Source organism: Penicillium oxalicum, chromosome V (assembly GCF_001723175.1).
Source record: "Penicillium oxalicum strain HP7-1 chromosome V, whole genome shotgun sequence".
NCBI classification, from domain to species: Eukaryota; Fungi; Ascomycota; class Eurotiomycetes; order Eurotiales; family Aspergillaceae; genus Penicillium; species Penicillium oxalicum.
Window position 1 is genome coordinate 3180720 of NC_064654.1, and position 18206 is coordinate 3198925.

At 51.2% G+C, this 18206-nt stretch overlaps 5 protein-coding genes and 1 non-coding gene across 6 annotated transcripts; 2 read left to right on the forward strand and 4 right to left on the reverse strand.

Annotated features, from left to right (window-relative positions):
* Positions 1-2033: 2033 nt before the first annotated feature.
* POX_e07119 (Developmental regulator flbA) lies at positions 2034-4559 on the forward strand (the record flags this gene model as incomplete). Its single annotated transcript, XM_050115928.1, has 4 exons — positions 2034-2660; positions 2900-4025; positions 4112-4299; positions 4413-4559. The coding sequence occupies 4 exons, from the start codon at positions 2034-2036 to the stop codon at positions 4557-4559; spliced, it is 2088 nt and encodes a 695-aa protein (XP_049968388.1).
* Positions 4560-5526: 967 nt separating this feature from the next.
* Positions 5527-6268, reverse strand: POX_e07120 (uncharacterized protein; the record flags this gene model as incomplete). The annotated part of the gene is made up of 2 exons (XM_050115929.1): positions 5527-5761; positions 6150-6268. The coding sequence occupies 2 exons, from the start codon at positions 6266-6268 to the stop codon at positions 5527-5529; spliced, it is 354 nt and encodes a 117-aa protein (XP_049968389.1).
* A 427-nt stretch (positions 6269-6695) lies between these two features.
* POX_e07121 (uncharacterized protein) lies at positions 6696-7532 on the reverse strand (the record flags this gene model as incomplete). The annotated part of the gene is made up of 1 exon (XM_050115930.1): positions 6696-7532. One exon carries the CDS (start codon positions 7530-7532, stop codon positions 6696-6698), a length of 837 nt encoding a protein of 278 aa, XP_049968390.1.
* Positions 7533-9443: 1911 nt separating this feature from the next.
* On the forward strand, positions 9444-9516 carry POX_tR123. The gene has a single exon. It is a non-coding gene; the product is annotated as a tRNA-Cys (tRNA).
* Positions 9517-9940: 424 nt separating this feature from the next.
* On the reverse strand, positions 9941-11448 carry POX_e07122 (uncharacterized protein; the record flags this gene model as incomplete). The annotated part of the gene is made up of 2 exons (XM_050115931.1): positions 9941-10675; positions 10768-11448. The coding sequence occupies 2 exons, from the start codon at positions 11446-11448 to the stop codon at positions 9941-9943; spliced, it is 1416 nt and encodes a 471-aa protein (XP_049968391.1).
* A 972-nt stretch (positions 11449-12420) lies between these two features.
* POX_e07123 (uncharacterized protein) lies at positions 12421-15223 on the reverse strand (the record flags this gene model as incomplete). Its single annotated transcript, XM_050115932.1, has 2 exons — positions 12421-13832; positions 13936-15223. 2 exons carry the CDS (start codon positions 15221-15223, stop codon positions 12421-12423), a joined length of 2700 nt encoding a protein of 899 aa, XP_049968392.1.
* Between the last annotated feature and the right edge of the window lie 2983 nt (positions 15224-18206).

The following is an 18206-nucleotide window of genomic DNA, read 5'->3' on the forward strand; positions in this document are numbered from 1 at the left end:
CCAAATCTATGCAGTCCCAGTAAAAGTTTCTTTGGGCTAGCAGTTGCCAAGTACATATTTAGAGTACTCAGTAATGCTACACTACGACGAACCCCACAATATCGCTAGGAGGGAGTTCAGGTCGGGAGATGGAAGATTCTATCCGGGAGGCATGCTGATATGTTGAAGGGATAGACAAGTGCATGGACTAGCAATGTCGAACTAGGGCTGTCGGGATCAGAAGTAGCTATTTTACCCTGTCAAGATCGTCTCGAATCGTCTCTTGTGTGACCTAACAGAATGGTGGAAATATCTGACTTCAAAACACGTACTAGTCATCTACTGATTAATTGATAGCCTCATCAGGGTGTCTCTTGAAATATTGTATATGAATGTTGAATGTGGGCCTCAGGAGCGGCGGTGTTTCAGAGATCACGTCGGACGGGGCTTTTCCTGCAATTCAAGCCCTTGCCTTTCCGCACCATCTGCAGTCCTGCACTGACTCCGATCGGACAGGTGACGTGAATGATTAGAGAATATGAGAAGGGCTATGCAATGGTTTGCAGTTGCTTAAGCACACACATATTCAAGGGACTCAGGAACGACTCCTCGTTAGTGTACCATGATGACATAGATTAACGACGGGGGTGGAAGAGAAAGTTCACAATCACACGTGCATCACCGCCCTGTATCGGCAAAAATACAGTACGATCAGGGTCGAATCATCGATCATAACTAGTGTAACGAGAACTAACTCCCTGCCTGTGATAAATTACACAAAGACACGAAACCCGCCGATCACACCATGAGGCGATCCTTTCCCTCAACCCACGTTGTTAGGGGTGCAGCGCACCAAACCATTTCCGGCTGGTCTCACGCGTGGTTGGGGGTCTAGGGTGACAGCCCAAATGGCTGAATCTGCAAATAATTCTTCACAAAGGCGCCCTGGGCCGACCTGTCTGACCTATCACTACATGAAGGCGTGGCGGAATTCTTTACCCTGCTTGTCATCTCCAATTCTTCGTACCTACTCACTGTAACGTGGTCCCAACTCTACCACGACTCCGTTGCTGAATTAATTTGGAGATTGGACAGTAGGTATTCTAGCCTTCCCTCGGTCGACTGCTGAGATAAGTCCCTACCCCTTGCTCCTGCAGTGGGATCGGCATATCAGAGCCAAAAAAGTCATTGGCATTAATGTACCTTCAACAAAGGATAAGACAGTTCCAGGAAGAAAAATTACAGTGGCTTCACTGACTTGAGGCTTTCCATCGTATCATCAGATCAGCCTTACTCCGAGAATTACCGGTACTGTATATCTCGACTAGGCTAATGGATGGAGTACTCCACTATTTCAATACTTACTACTATACTGGATATGGGTCATCGTAACCAGCCTCCATTCCATTTGGGGTGTAATTATGGGTTCTTTTGTCTGATTTTTCTGGTCCATGCTACTTTGTCCAGATTCCCTCGTTTTTTCTTTTTCTATTTTCTTCCCCCCCCGGCCTCTGTTTTTGTCTATTTTCTTTTTCTTCTTTTTTCTTTTTCTGATTTCCTAGATATTATAATTAATATCCTTCAGTCAATATCCATTCACCAGATAACTGAATTCCCGAACTTGGTAGATCTCTGTTCACATACGTTCGAGTCCCACATTTACGCTTTTCATAATTGTCCTCACATCACTTCCCTGTGGAGATGCTTTTTTTTTTCTTTTTTTTTTTTCTCTTTAATCCCAATTATCTTTTTTCCCCCCTGCCTAGGTTTACCACATTCTATTTCACTTCCCTCGCGCTCTCTCCACCCTATCCGTTATTCCACAATTTCGCTATTCCGCGATTTTCCAAGATTGCTATTCCCTCAGACAATCCCGATCCGCCCCCCCCTCCCCCCCCTCTCTCCCTTTCCTTTAGTAGTCACCAGTTACTTGTATCTTCGACCAAGACCGTAAAGACCGTGGGTATCAGGTCTCGTTTGCCTTACCCACTTTTCACGCTCTCCCCGAAGTCTGGTTCTTTCTGGTTCACCCACCGGCTTGCGAAACCTATTCAATGCCAGTGTCATCTGTGAACCATTACCGAGAAGAATCTCTTCCTTGCCCTGATCCTACATTTGTTCCTGACTCTACCAACTCTCTTCCTTTTACAAGTCGCTTTCGCGCATCTCTTTCCAACACCACCACCACCACTAGCACCACCACCCCTCTGTCGGCTTCGACCGATTCGCCTGTAAACCCTTCAACCTCCTTCACCGGCTCAGTCGTCGGTTCGATCTCGCGCCGAAATCGTCGCTCGTTTGCTGCTTTGGCCCAAAAGACCTCCAGCGCCCTAGCCAGCTTATCGACGATATCGACCCTCTCGCAGCCTGCCGCATACAACACTGCTGCCACCTTGCGTTCTTCAAATTCCTCCAACAGTCTGTCGAAACTCGCTAAGCTGAGCACAACGCCCTTGACCCCACCATTTGAAAGGGACTTGGACGAGCAATTGCCCACCTCGCGCTCGACTTCGCCCGATCCAACTCTGCACCGACGGCGCTTGACGCTCCAGCGCGTCCCGACTCCCCCGCACGACTTTCGTCCAGTTCCTTCGGGCGCTGCACCCGCCGCCATTCCCAAGATGCACCAGACATCGTCAAGGCTGTTGCGCATGACTGAAGATGAGCGCCCATTCACCAAGGTATGTTCCTCAATTCTACGAGTGTCGTGGAGGTTCTGTGTGGGTGGAAAAAAAAAGAGTGAAAAATTGCCTCAATCTCCAGAGACAAGTGCGCTGGCAAGCTTCTTGAATCTACATCTATGAGATTGCACGGTGGGGGGGGGATCTCAGAACTTCTCCCAAATTTTCAAAAAACAAAAAAAACCAAGTCAAGAAATAAGCTCAATCGCTAACGGCCGGGTTTGCGTCTGCTTCAATAGGATTTCATGGACTTGTTCTCCACGTTGATGGTCAGCTTAAAGTTGGACTCTCATCGGGTCCGCTTCACCAGATATGACCACACCTTCACCTCGGAAGAGGCGATCAACAACTTGGGATCCCTGAAATTCTCCCAGTCCAACCGCATGCCCGATCCGAAGGACCCGTCGCGCATTGTGACCACCACGACTACGACCACTTTCTCCATGGCCAAAGAGATGGCCCGCTCCGTCTGCCAGCGATTTGTGGATGCTCGGTTCATCGAGGCGGTCGACGGCAAGGCCATGCCCATCTTCCCATTGAAGGGCGCGCTCTTTCAGCTCACTCCCAAGGGTATCAATATCCTGCAACGGTTTTGTCAACGCAACGGAATCACTGCTCGCCATGTGATGGATGTGCTGGAGTCGCCGCGCAACACTATGCAATTGGTCAATCTGGAGCGTGACACCGAAACCGACAAACTGTCCCACGATCGCGCCACAATTGAAGTGATATTCCGCCGATTCGCCGGACAGGATGGCCCAAACATTAAGAGCAGCATCTCCACGTCAGACTCCGATTCTCTCAGCGACTACTCAAACGGTATCATTGGCGTGAAGATGGCCCGGGAGCGTAAGCTGCAGGATGGCAAGATCTACGCCAACACATTCACCGGGAAAGGAGCGGTCGACTGGTTAATGGATTGTTCGACCACCATCGAGCGCCGCGAGACCTGTCTGATCGCGGAGCTGTTCCTCAAGTATGGCCTGATTACGATGATCCAGGATGACAAGTCCTTCCCCGACTCCAATGCGCTATTCCAGCCGTCCAAGTACGCAATCTACTGCATCACCGAGCGCGGACAACGCGTGTGTGGCTGGCTCGCTCGTGACAAACCCCGTGACATGGCTGCTGCTTACGACAGCCGCGGCATGCCCAAAGACTCAAATAACGCTCGTCTGACCCACATTCTGCAAGACCCCGCCCTTCGCTTGCTTTTCCGCGAGTTTTTGCGCTACTCTCTCTGCGAAGAAAACCTGTCCTTCTACCTCGACGTTTCGGAATTCACTTCCAACTACCACAAGGCCGAGAAAGTGGGCACTTTCAACAAGGCCGACGCCGTTCGGGAAACCCTTGCTGCCGCGTATGGTGAGGCTTCCCTCTCTCGTCTGCAACGAATTATTTTTTTATCTTGTCAATCGTAATGCTAATTGTTGACGTTTACCATCATTTAGGCTTGTACAATGCCTTCCTGGCCCCGGGCTCACCATGTGAGCTCAACATCGACCATGCTCTCCGCAACAGTCTGGCCAGTCGCATGACCAAGGCGGTTGGAGATGACGAGTCTATGTTCAAAAGTCTGCAGGAGGTCGTGCACCTGTTTGAGCTCGCTCAGACCTCCGTCTTCAAACTGATGTCGAGTGTAAGTTCTTTGTTCCGCTGCCGACTTTCGAGGGAGTCCAATCTCCTGTCCAAAGAAATTGACTTGTGTCTGTTTTTTTTTTTCCCTTGGTTACTGACACCCCGCTCGAAAAGGATTCCGTCCCCAAATTCCTCCGCGACCCCAAGTATTCGGTTGTTCTGCAGGAACACGATGTCGACATTTTCGGCGGTTCTCGATCCTACTCTCCAACGCCCGGTGTTCCTGAACGGAGCATGAGCCGGTCTGCTCGGTCATCATAGTCCCCGCGAAAGACCATTGACATCTTCACATGACTTACGATCAGCGGCTCTGGCTTCTCTTCCTTGTCGCGACTTAAACGCCCCCATCCTTTCCATGAATCCCGCAGGCACCCACGCAATCATTCCGACTTGGGGGATTTGAACAAGGCGAAAATCTTAGTTTCGCGGATGCGTGTCCGACCAAGCGCGGTCTCATTGTTTCCGCTTCCTGTGTGACTGCAACACGGGATTCCCACCACAGCCCCGGGGGGCCCTGAGCACTTGGTGATTGCCACCGATTGAAGATGCTGATTGCATGGCAAGAACACATCAAGTCCTGGGCTGAAGATCTTGGTCTCGATAGGCCTTGAGGTGTCAAGTCACGCATGATGATTTATTTCCGAGCAAGGGCAAGCGCATCGACCACTCGTTCCTCGCGGTCCGACCTACAAAAAGCCATTTTTCACATCGTTGCCCCATTGCCTACTTTTGCGTTTTCCACTCGGGGAATGCAGCTCTCGGGCACCTGCATGTGCGCCTGCGCATGCATTTGCATCTGCATCTGTGTCCTTCATTTGCGTCTGCATATCGTACCATGCATTTTCCATTTCTCGGGCGGCTTCCCTCACTTGAATAATCCTGTCTAATTTTGCCCCCTCGACACGTATCTCCTTTTTTTCCCTTCCTTTTTACATCATCAGACGAAAGACGTTACGATCAATCTATGCCTTATGTCCTATAGAGAAGGCTGGGATTTCCTCTTTTATTCTTCGTTTGGGCTCTCTTTGTAATCTCTTGCATAACGTCTCTACTTTGCTTGTTGCTTGTCTATTACCGTGTCTCCCCCCCCCCCCCCCCCCCGACTTCCCTTCTTTTCCCCCTCATCTGTTGTTCGTCCTGTTCTTGTGTCACATTGCTATTGCTATGCAATTCTTGCATAGATCAACCCCATCTTGTGGTGCAGCGCCATGAGCTAGTCGTCAAACGCTTATGGGGTAGGGGAAATCCCCTGTTTGCTTGGTGGTCGTATCTTTTCTTGAAACTGCTCCCCCTCCTCTTCCCCAAGGTCGACTCTATGCTGCCCAATCATCAGAAACGGCGTTTTGCATTGCATCATGCATGTTACCTTGCCCTGAAACCCCGAAACCGCTATATAAGGACGTCTCTCTGTTGTCTTCGATTTTTCTCTCCACATACACTGATCATCGAGGCCGCTCAGCTCTCTTTACTCGTTCGCGTCATATTGTCTTTTGCTGTTGTCATTGCATTGCTTGATTGTCTGTTTGCACAGCGTGTGAGTTCGGGTTTTAGCATCGCATCAATCTGCTTCAATATCTTCTATCCTCCAATTCCTCCATGATGTTCTTCGGAAATCAACCTCTCTTTCGGTTCCTTAAACAGTAGGACTCATCTAAGATTGAAAATTTTCTGCACGACGATGCTTGAGGTATCACATTCTAGAGCTCGAATCATCTATGACGAGGCATAAATATTGAAACATGAAGCTGGATCTCTTTGTCAGCTTCACCGAGGGCCGACGGGCAGGTGAAGAGTTCCTCCTTTCTATGAGATATCTTCTCTCTCTCTCTGAAGTGAAGCACCGACCCCCACCCTCTCAGTAAACGAGCATGTCTTTTCTCTCCAGAGTCACTTGAGAAGAAGAGAGCCACTCCAAAAGGGATTTCGCGACTGGCCGAGAATTGACTCGAGCCCGATGGAGACTCGGCCATCAATAACCCGTGGCGGGCCTGTTCTCCACAAGTTCAACGATCTTTCTAAACACACCACTTGAGTCTTTCACACCAACAAAAAGATAGCGAATTGATATCGGGCCATGTCAATCCGGAAATTCTTGGTTTTCTGCAAATCTTCCTCTCTGGAAATTCCCTGCACATGCTATACAAGTTCTGCCAATGAAGAATGGCGCGATTTATGGGCTGTGAGATTTCAACACGGAATCTACCCACCATATCAAAGTCGGTACTGATTCCTCCACGACAATTGAAAGCTCTTGCCCTGGGTCCCAGAATCTGAAAGAGAAGAAAAGAAAGAGAGAATTTATAAGAAAGGAACATAAGAAGTTGCATGTCAACCATCTCCTGGAATTACGACGGCTCCCAATCTCACACTCCCTCAGTCCCGCAACACGCAAGAGTATCACTCAAACTGATCCATCCAAACAGTCTCTGCCAACCTTTCCAGCTGCTGCTGCGAAATCTCCAAGTCTTTCTCCCTCGGACTGGATGGCGGACGGAGGAACAGACTTTCAAAGGCGATCACAAGAGGAAAGTCGCTGATGTACGTCTGGTCTTTTCGCTTCGTGATTCGGATGACTTGGGATCGATGGATGCGCTCATTTTGAATCTCCCACTTCTCGATTCGGATTTCTGGAACTGAACGGTTGATACGGAGAGTCAGGCATATCTTTGCTTTTCCGTTATGAGATTCCAGCCAGAAGCGTACGGAGGAGTTGAGATGGTAGTCACTCTCCGAGTATGCTACTTCGAGAACCACAGAGGGGAACTTTGACATTCCAGGAGGGCTTCTGAGTGGTTTCCAGGCATAGTCCGCTTGTTTTCCACGCGATCCTCCACGGATTTCCATCATTGAGATTGGTACCAGAGAGCGGGACATGTCCATCGAATTGGCTGCTTCGAGCAGTATTTGATCCATCATACCTGACGCGATGCTGCGCGGAAGTAAAGGCATTCTGACCAAGAAGAGGTGCTCATTTGTATCAAAGGCCGAGATGTATTTATGGAGCTCATAAGCGTCTTCTTCGCGATTAATCGCTTCGATAGTTTCTGTGTCTGCGACGAAAAGAAGGAGATCGCCTGCTTCGGTTGAGGTCTCGAAGGCAGCGGATTCGGATTCGATGATGTCCAAACACTGCGACTCTCCTTGGTACGTGTATCGTTTGATTGCAGGTGGTAGGTCTTTTAGGAAAGTGTCACTGGGCTTTGGAAGGAGCTCATGGTCTTGTTGGGTCCACATGGTGATCGTTCTGTAGTTGGCAAAGGACGACGAGAGGATGATAGTCAGAAACCCCAGCAAGCTGCAGCCACTATGACGACCGAGATGTGGGCTGGGATTACTTAACTCCATCCATCAACATAAGCAAGGAGAAAATACGGAGTCTTTTCCTTCAAGTTAAGCATCATTTTGTTTAGTGCCAGAGGCCATATTGATGGGAGGAGCTACTTCACGATGACGCTTCTAATATTGAACCAGGCCTGGTAGGACCACTTCAGTAGGACCCTTGGCAAGGCCAAAAAATCCACCCGACAACCAAACCATGGACGCGATTTGTATAGAGCATAGGGATAAATTACAGACATGAAGCCCTGCACGCAACCAATAGCAGAGAATCCCAATCTGGAAACGTGCAGGTCTCGAAACCAGGTAGCCTGTCCAATCCAATCGGGACAACCTCGCCTGATGTCCAGGCACTGACTAGTAGTCCTAGCTATGACCGATGCGGAACTCATGCTACTACCAATACATTCAACTATCTGATCGAAAATTCGCATGCGTGAAAATGGTTCAAATTACCCTTCTTTTTTGTAGACTGTGTTTTTTTTGGTCCTGCCCAGGTTCCGGTCTATACGAACCAGACTTTTCATCGGAATTATAAAACTTTTGTGTTTCTCCAACTTAAGCCCTCATTTACTTGTGAGATAGGTAATCTCAGCTTTGTCCAAAACTGGTCGTCAAGTGAAATATTCGAAATTGCTCCCCGAAAATCGGTTGATTCTTCGAAAGCCAACGAGTAGGTAAGGCTGCGAGCATTGATTCTTTTTTTTCAACTTCCATGCTATCCCATTTATCTTCTTGTTTAGCTGTCGCAGGCTAGGTCAATTAGGGCACAGCATACCTATACCTCATAGGAGTAGAGGTTGGAACCTCATGGGCCAGGTTCCCTGAGATGGAAACTTTGTAGCGCCCACATGCTCCTTCCAGGGCCTCACTTGTACTATCTTGTGAGCTGGTCCTGAGATTGCATCATCATCAAGTAGATGCTACATGGAAAAGACTCAACCATGCCCCAGAGACAAAGACCCAAGGTCCAGGGGCCAGAAAAACGGCACACTGTCTCAGTCTGGAACAAAGCGGGAGAAACATCTATGGGTATATCGGGCACCTGTGACTGTAACAGTCTGCAGGGTTTCAGGATAGTTGGAATTACACTCTGTCTCAGTCTGTTGTGTCAGTAACGAGACTCCCTAAACGGAGGAGGACCTTGACCCTAACTACATGCGGGAATCGTCAATAGGTGTCACTCTCTCGGCTGTCGTATGAAATGGGTGAATGTCTTATATTCACAGTCCACCTATAGTAAGTATATACCCATCGGGTAATATCTCGTCAAGTCAATCAAATAAATGTATGAGACCTGCTATAAAGCCGTCCGTGAACTTTTAGGAGTGTAGATAATGATAAGGTAGAGACTCTAGCGCTTGAGCTACACGTATAATACATGGTTTTGAAAATGGGTCCATCTCAACTAGCTAGCATAAATTATCCGTATAGACAAGTAGGATGAAGCTTAAATTTCAAGGAAAAAAAGAGACCAACGTCAACCACTGTGAAAAGGGAAAGAGAAAAAGGGTTCCGCTCGAAGCCAACGCCCTATCGTTCGATGGGACATGGGGTTTTCAAACGAACACGCCAAATGATTATCTGCGGGACATGGGTAGCGGGGTCATCATTTTTAGACAATGGAAAAAAAAAGACTCAATATTTTTCGTCAATTATGAAGTTGCGTCAATACATCCGTACCCGTGTACGTGCTGCTATCGATAATATGGGCCATATTCCATCGTCAGGCCCTTGCCAGGAAGAGCTGCACTCATAAGGGTAATTTTGACCATAGTGTCAAAGATGCTGCTTACTCATCAAGCACTTGCACCGGTGGCTCAGTGGTTAGCGCGTGGGATTGCAGATCCTAAGGTCGGGCGTTCAAATCGCCCTCGGTGCTCGGTGTTTCCTTTATCTTTTGTTTTTTTTGTGTAGCCCTGTGTTCTTTTCCCTTTCGTCCACAGATAATTTAGTCCAACCATGGTGAGGGAGCATTATCTTTCTGGGCCATACAAGTCTCTCTGCTTAGATGAGAGGTTGCAAATGACTGCTTGCTGTGTGACCCTTGATTGGTTCCAACCCTTTACTTTTTGCAAAATCGAGTCGAGTTCCTATGCATCTAGTGTAAACTCACGACCATTCGAAATAAGACCCAAAGAGGATGGAACACCAGTAAACAATGTTCAGCTGATGGACAAAAATGCACAAAGTCGCCAAAAGGTATCGTGGACTGAGATGGCAAAAAGAGATAGAAATACAAAGTCAGGGTAATGAAGCTACTGGCGGGGGAAAAACCAACGAAAGGAGGAATTACGTCGTTTACTCTATTTGGTTCCCCAGCCACGCAGTTTCATGCCTTCTTCGATAGCGGTCCAGATACCTTCAACGACCTCTCGGTCACGCCAGCGACCTCCGCCATGAATGCCACCTTTCTCGTCCCATCGCTCCACTGCAAAGCTTTGCACTCCACGGCCCCAGCCCTTGACGGTGGATGGGACATCCTCACCCCGCCATCCAACGTAGATGCCGGTGGCATGTTTGAACAGCTCCGGCGGAGATGACCATTTGTATGATTTGAATTGCCACGTCTGTCCGGTAGTGAAAACAGCCACGAGCCTTGACCAGTATTCAGGCTTAAAGTTGGTCGTTCCATCAACAAGAATGAATTTCGTAGGCTTGAGGCCTCGACTGCCGGCGGCCGAGCCGACAGCCCCGGCAGAGGGATTGGACGGATCGTTCTTGAGACGAAGTGGACGCTTCAATTCCATAAAGTTGGCCTCGGTGGACATGCTCAGCGTAGGATGATCCGGGGGCACGAAGATGCCGTCTTGAAGGAAAGATTTGATGTTTGACATGCGGATGAGAGATGAGGCGGAGGGGGAGAGGAGGATGATCGGGTCGGGACGGGAGCTGGGCTTGCGAGATGGCAAGGGCAACCCGGCTGATGGTGCTGGAACCATCGCGGTAGGCTTGACGCCGGGCTTAGCACCAGGCTGACCGGGACGGTCCCGGCTGCGGTCGAAGAAGATGGCGGCAGTCTTGCGGACGTGCGAGAAGTCCTGTAGAGCAAGAGAAATCGTTAGCATCTGGCTCTTCACCCCGTGGCATCCAGAACGTGGTCCTTATAAGGCAACACAAGATTCAAACGTACCGTGGGCTTGATTCCCCGAAGGAGCGTGTTTCGATCACCCGTCTTGCGTTCTCCGTTGTAGATCTCTTGCAGACGAGGATCAATCTGCTTTTGTGGCCGACCAGCCTGACCTGCGACGGCCACACTCCCACTGGGAGCCATTGGTACTCCCCCGGTAGCGCCAGAGGCCACACCAGCAGCCGCATCGGCCTGGGCCTGACCAGCAGCAGCAGCAGCTTCCGCAGCGGCCGCAGCGCCCTCAAGCGGCTTGATGTATTCGCTCTCATCAGAGGCGCCCTCCAGCCATGTGATCAGGTCCAGTCGCTCAACAAAGACCAAATTTTGAACCTCTTCCGCCTTTCCATCTCCTGTTGATGTCTTTTGCTTGAGCGCCTCGGTGAGCTCTTGCGCAGAAGCAATGTACTCTGGAATCGCGACATCTTTCTTCTGCCACGCGAAAAAGATACTGCGCAGATCAACTGCCGTATTTGTTGTATTGGAGACAAAACGCGTGGGCTCCGTCAGAGAAAATGTGTGTGGAGAAGGTTGATGAAAGAAAAGGTGGGTGGCCTGCGCGAGGTCCTCTGTCGCATCTTGCTCCGATAGCTCGGAAGAGGTGGTTGGCGTGGGTAGGGAGGCAACGGCAATGGCTCGTCGGAGCGAGAGTAGGGGATCCTGGAAAGATGGATCCATTGTGGCCATTTTTAGCCAGTCAGCCCGCAGTAAATCAAGGTGAAGCTGTTAGCAGCGGGGTGGTGTTTGGTCAAAGGTGGGCGCAGGGTGGTTCCAGATATCATTGACTGGCCGGCCCTGGAGCTCGTGATGCACGTGACTTGTGCGTATGCCGTCGCTTCAATGTTTGATCAAGTCCTGTGGTCTTCAGAGGCATCTCTCACAGAGCAAGATGCTCAAAACTCTGTTTCAATACCTGGTCTATCGAGCTCACATTAATTTTGACATACACTACATGACCACTTTGTGTAGGGACTGGGGATCACTTGCTGTCCTGCAATGAGACCTGCTCCAAGAGGGAACCAACCTCCCACGGCATTCCAGATCTCTCAGCTATCATTGCATCGGTCTTCATCTAGTACACATGATGCCAAAGAGAGGAGGATATTTGAGTATTCATAAATCGATTGAGCTTTAGAAAATATTCTTCCGTCCATGGTATCAAAAATGAGAGACGAGATTCAAAATCCAGTCGAGACCCGCAATACTCTCACAAGGCGCTGTTGGAATTTTGATTGAGGTGACCAAAGTCGGCCAAAGGAAAGAAAAAGAGCGCAATAAGTATAGAACAAGGAGTATCACTAAAACAATCCATCCCAAAGCCCAGCCTGGCCATATTGAAACCTGGTATCTCCGTAAACTGGCCGTGTGAGGTATTCGCGCCGTGTACGCCATACAAGGGAATCAACCGAAACCACAAAACCCAAACCGAACAACTTCTCACACAAAACACAGAGCTTGCACTCAACATAACGCCGTAGGATCACATCTTATGGAGGACTGAAAATCAGTTCGCAAGGAAGAAAAATTTTGAGTCGTGGAGAACGTGAGCCCTTCAAGAAAGAGGAAGGATTCGATCGCACATCAACCGAGGCATCCGCCAACCCAGGCCACAAGTATTACTATCAAATAGCAAGTAGAAGGGGGTATTGAAAGACAAGTTCATGAAGGTATGGAAGATAAAGGTGGCTGGGTTGGCTCTGGTGCGTCTTTCATGACAACATCAGGGGATCCATGAGATTCTAGAGGGGCATCGGATGCTGGCTGAATCAGCGGTGGGCCTTCACTCGTATCAACAGCATCGCCGGGCAGAGAAGTCACAGGGGACTGCTGTGCACCAGTGAAAGCCTGGCTCTGCGTCCTCTCAGAGGCGGGAGTGGACATTGTTCCCCTTCGGATCAGATAATCTCCAAGGCTGAGCTTCTTCTTTGCAGGAGTCGGAGCAGGAGCAGGAGCACTCTGTGAGGGGGCGGCCGGATGCGGCGCAGCATTCAGGGCGGAAGGCGAATAGATGCTTGAATGAGAAGTAGAGGTCGGGCTGGCGGCACCTTGAACGTTGCGAGAGGTCGGGGGAGGCGTGGGAACAATTAATTTGGAGAGGGGCCGAGAAACCCGGGTATTATGCGCGGCAGTTGATGGCCAGGGAGGAGGAATGACAGGCTTGCAGATATCCATCGGGTCACCATCGGGCGAGAGGTGTGGGGTCGTACCTGGCAGTTCGTCCGATTTCTGGCTCACTAGAGTAGGAGGAGACATCGAAGGACCATACTCAGATACGGTGGCATCGGTTTTCTCATGCTTCGTCAGAGGTGACAGCGTCGGCGAAGAATAGTTTCCACCAAAGACAACAGAATCAGAACCAGCCGAAGACAACTCTTGCCGAGCCAACTCCTGTGCGCGAGCACGTTCATCCCGGAACCGCTCGAGGATTCTCAGGCCTCTTGGGACAAACGCGGGTCCCATGTGAGAAGAAGCCTCGCGAACGGCATCGTATTCAGACCCCGCAAGATCACACTGAATACCCGTGTCACTGTAGGCGATGCGACTGAGAGGTGATTGGGCAAAGGGTGTGTTGGACCCAGAAGTCCTACGAGGTGTACCATGACGACCGCCCACGACGAGCCCAGGAGACGTAGCAGTTGTTGGTGAATGTGAACGCGCTGTATCGAGGTGCAATGACTTGGCTGTACCGCGATGAGGCCCTATGGACCCCATCTGAGCGTTAGTGGAGACGACGGGGGAAATCGCACGTGGACCACTGGCGCGTTTCTTTTTCTTGTGCACGGCGGGCCGAGTGTCCTGTTGCTCGAGCTGCTGAAATTGTTTCTCGGCGTCCGCGATTTTCCGCTTCTCACGCGTCGAAAGTTCAGAGGGTCCCGTCATGGCGGGACTGAGGTCCCGACTGTGTGGATGGCCGCGTGCTGAACCAGTGGAAGATCGACTCTCAAGCGCAGCCTCGTCGTCTTCGGGATGCTTGTGGTCTCGCTCCCGGCACGACTGGTGGAAGCGCGATTCGGTTCGCGGGGGGAGGTGACGGGTTTCGCCTTTGGTTTCTTGCGCTTGCCGTTTGTTTGCTTAGTCGCATCAAGCCACTTTGGGTGTCGCCTGCGATCTAGGCTAGCCAAAAGACAATGTGGCTGATCGCAAGCGCATCCTCCAAATTGGCAAGCGTATTACTGATGCAAATCGCGGCGGCTTCCGTCGCACAATCTTCCTGTTGTTTGACGAGACCGTTTGTCGATTCGAAGAAATGTGAATCCAGATACCACATGACCGTGATCTCCGAATTTGCAGGAATATCTTCTTTGGCCACGAAGCAGAAGTGGTATTCGACATCATTGGTAATAAAAATCTTCATGGTCACGTTCGGACGGCAAGATCGGCGGGTGTATCGCAAAATGCTCCCTTCGTGGCGGCTGTCGATGTACAGAGGAAGATGAGAGCTGAAGAAGACAAAGGGTTCCGGATGACGAAGCTCAGGCCAGCGGTTCTTGGGATCGAGGCAATAGTCATCAAAGACGCCAACCTTGCCGGTGATCTCACCCACAACGTGATCCTTGCGTACTGGGTCCAACGTTCGGACGATTTTCCACGTTGGATGTCGCCCGCCGATGTCGATGGATGAGTCCGTGACGACGTCCGTCTTGAGCACGGGCCAGCGAGATTTGTCCAGCGCGGCGTCGGACCGATTGAATGTGTTCTCGGCACCTCCATTCGTGACCCGTGACAAGGTTTCCGGATGTTTCACCCAAGTGGCTGTACTATCCAGCAGACTCACGTTGACGAAGAGATTGCTGTCCATATCCACGCGTTCATTGTCGTGATCGTATAGACTAAGGAATTCGTTGGAGAAAAGAGGAATCGAAGGTACAGGGAATTTCGTGGGACTTGGTGCGATCGAGGTAGACGAACGACGCTTCCGGGATTCGACGGGAAATGACGGAACAGTGGCAGGGGTGCTGATCGACGCGGAGGACCGGTGGCCATTTTTCGCCTTTTTGGCTACAGGCTGCTCGCGAGCTGCAGACTCGCTTCGATGGTGTCCAAATCCATTGAGGTCACTCTCTCGAGCCTTTTTCTTGTGTGACTTGGCGGCGGATCGCTTCTTCCGGTCACCATCCTCGCTCTGCTCCCGGATCCGCCGTTGACGTTGGCGCTCGACGGCGCGACGGGCGTCCAATGCACGGGGTTCACAATCCACGCAGTTGTGCACATCTGGGACCCTCTTGTCAGGGTAGTAGCAGATGATATGCTGCCACGTCTCGCACCCCTCGCAAAAGACCGTGCTGCCATCATCTTCGTCAAAAAGACAGATGCATTTGATCGTGTAAGGCTCCTCTTCATCGGGCGCAACCGAGTCGGAAATCGCCCCATTCGCGATCGGAGAGCCCAGAGGAGCAGGGACGGAGCCCGGATATGAATCCGTGATGGCGTGCGTGATGGCGAGGGAGGAGGTATCTGTCATAGTCTGACAGATGAAACCCCCCTCGAATCACAGCAAAGAAGGTTATGATAGAAATGTGATGGCGTGGCCCAACCCGTCACTGTACGACGAGCATGTCCTCAATCACTCCACGAGATGAAAATCCCTGAAGTTGACCAGATTACCTGCCCACCAGTGTAGGGCTTCTTGAGTTTCCCAAAGAGCAGGCACCAAGCCGTGCGACAGCGGTCTGTGGGCGATCTCTCCGACAGACGACCACCTCGGACGAGCCTGCGACGGATGAATGGTAGGAAGGCCAAGGTCAGGACAGCACCTGTGCGGGGGTCCAGGGCCCTCTGCTGGGACAGGGCTAGCCGAGAAACACAGTAACGGACGGGTGTCGAGGGATCGAACGTCTGGCAGCGGATGAACCGACCGATGGGAAGAGGAGGGAGAAGAAAAGTTATCAGGCGATGCGAGGCGACCGGTAGGCAGAGGTGCGAGGTGCGCGGGAGGCGATGGTTCGGCTGGGCAGTTTTCACGTAGGATTCGTTGAGACGGCGGGAAGGAAGGGCGACGATTGTCGCGAAAGGGAAAGAAGAGGGAGAAAAGGGAGGCGAGCGGCGGAGTGACAGAGGCGAGAGGCCGAATGGCGTGACGGACCACGATGGGAATAGAGATTACGGGAGAGAGGGAGGCAGAGGAGGGACGCGCAGCAAGAAAAGGAGTGGGAAAAGAGGGTGATTCGAGCACCGGTCGAAGGAGGAGAAGGAGGAGGCTACGAAAGGCCTAAGGCAGCGAAAATCCAAAGGCACGGAGCGAAAGGGGTATAGCGCGGACGAGAATAGTCGCGCCGTCAGCCCGGAGGATAAACCGGACAGCGAGGGAAATTGGGACGAGGACTGGACTGGGAGAAGAAGGGGGGGGGGGAGGACCCGCGACCGAAAAGCGATTAGCGGACCACAGGCAGGGCCTGGCTGAGTGGAAGGCTGACGGTCGCATCATTGGCATTCTAACGTGGAGCATGTAATTATCGGTTGCTTTCCTTGGGGGTCTGCCAGGGCCAACGGTAGAGAAGGCTGGTGAATGATGTATCATCCGGTGTACGGGTACGACTGACGTTACCAGGTGGCAGGCATTGCTAGCAATGGTGGTGCACCCGACAACTGGGTAAGGAAATCCGTAATCGGTAATCGAAACGGCCAGAAGGAAAAAAAAAAAGGTTCGAACCCTGCGAGGGGCGAGTGGGCAACTGGTAATTCAACTGCCATTTCGCTGCTTTGCTGTTCCGCTGTTTCTGGGAGTTCACACTAGGCGAAACTCGGACTAGCGCCGGGAAGACCTTTTCCGGTGGAGCGAAAGAGAGAGAGAGAGAAAGTCAAAGAGTCCACGGGTCACGGGGTTGCAGGGTCACGGGCACTGCAGTGGAGGTTGAACGGTGACATGGCCAGCTGCATCCCGAAGCCCGCAGAAAGGGAGGCGATGCCCTTTGGTATCGAGTGTATTTAGACACTGGTTGGTAAATGCCAGAAGACCAGGAATTTGGGGGATATAGAGCTGGCTTGCCTGCGCTGAGGTGATGGAATTAGGGACCTTCCGCTCAAGATCTGCCGTATGCGTATTCAAGAGACCCGTCCCTGCTTCGGACCAGCAGCACCCGTTTGACGGGGTTGGGATCCGATCAAGAGCCCAATCATGAAGCATCACCACTGCGAAACGGCTCGACGACACGAAGGGCTGCAAGATCCATCTAGAAAGATGATGAATGAAGTTAGCATGCACCCGAAGACTGACACAAAATGAAAGGGAAGGGCGCAGGTGAATGAGGAGAAGTATACGAAAGAGGGAAAAAGAGAGCCTTGGGAGATCCGACTCCAGATGCAAGCAAGGGCACCGGTACAACAACAGGGAAGAGCAAAACATGGCACAACGTCTGACTCGGCAAACGTGGCTATGGAAGAACGAATATGACGAAGAAAAAGGGGGCCAGAGAGATGTCAGCAAGTTCAGGGCCAAATCATGATGATCAGAGCTCGCGTCCAAGCAGCGTGGCGGATGAAGTTGGGCCTGGCATAAATGCAACGGGAATACATACGGTCGGCCATGATCTGGAGAATTGCGTCTCATCCACGAGTGAAAAGAGATTGATCGGCGGGAAAACGGAAGGGGAATTAGTGCTTAATTAGTTCAGGCTGTCATGTCGCCTGGAGGGTCGTGTGGCGTCGGAGTCTCTTGGGGGACGGCTCACGAGGGCGGCGGGGCGTGGAGGGAGAGTCCAGCCCCGACTGGACAGGAAATTGGTGCTTGCTGAATCCAGGACATCTACGCTACCCCCCGAAACGACCTAATGTTAGGTTGAAGGATGATCACTTATCTGAGAGCTCATCAGTCCGAGTTGACCTCTTGAGTCTTGACGGTTTCTGGTTTTTTCTGACATACAACACCCCTTCACCCCCACCGCAGTAACGTTGTGTCGACCTAGAGTCCTGTTAGATTCGCGTCTGAGCTTTAGCGTTTTCTTTGCCAGTCACCGGGCCCCGACCAAGTAAGGACCGGATGAGGCACTTGCGGCCGTAAGCTCTGTCTTCACGATGACACCTGGGTAATGAGCACATGATGTCGAATTTAGGAACGAAGCTTACCCGAAAACAAACGGACAGGCAAAAGAGTACCTCACGTGTTAGCTAGATTCGAATTCGGGTCTGACATGTCAATGTGTTTAGAAAATGAGCGAGAGTAGCACCCGTGAGTGTATGAACGATGTCACAATGGCCAAGGCCCCAGAGGAAAAACACTAGGGCGGACATGGGCGGTATTAGAAGAACACACGAGAGGCCGAGGCGCTGGCTCCGGGTTTCGCTAGATTTTGGGACCAGCTCGTTGCGCTTTCGGTGCTGACAATGAACCCGTCGAACAAAAATCAGGTCGTTTGTCTCCAGGGGTCCCAAGATAAACTTTGTTTAAAGAAGAGTGCATCGGGAGAGGCATCGATGGGTTGGGAGAAAGTACCGTGTGACTTGCGTAT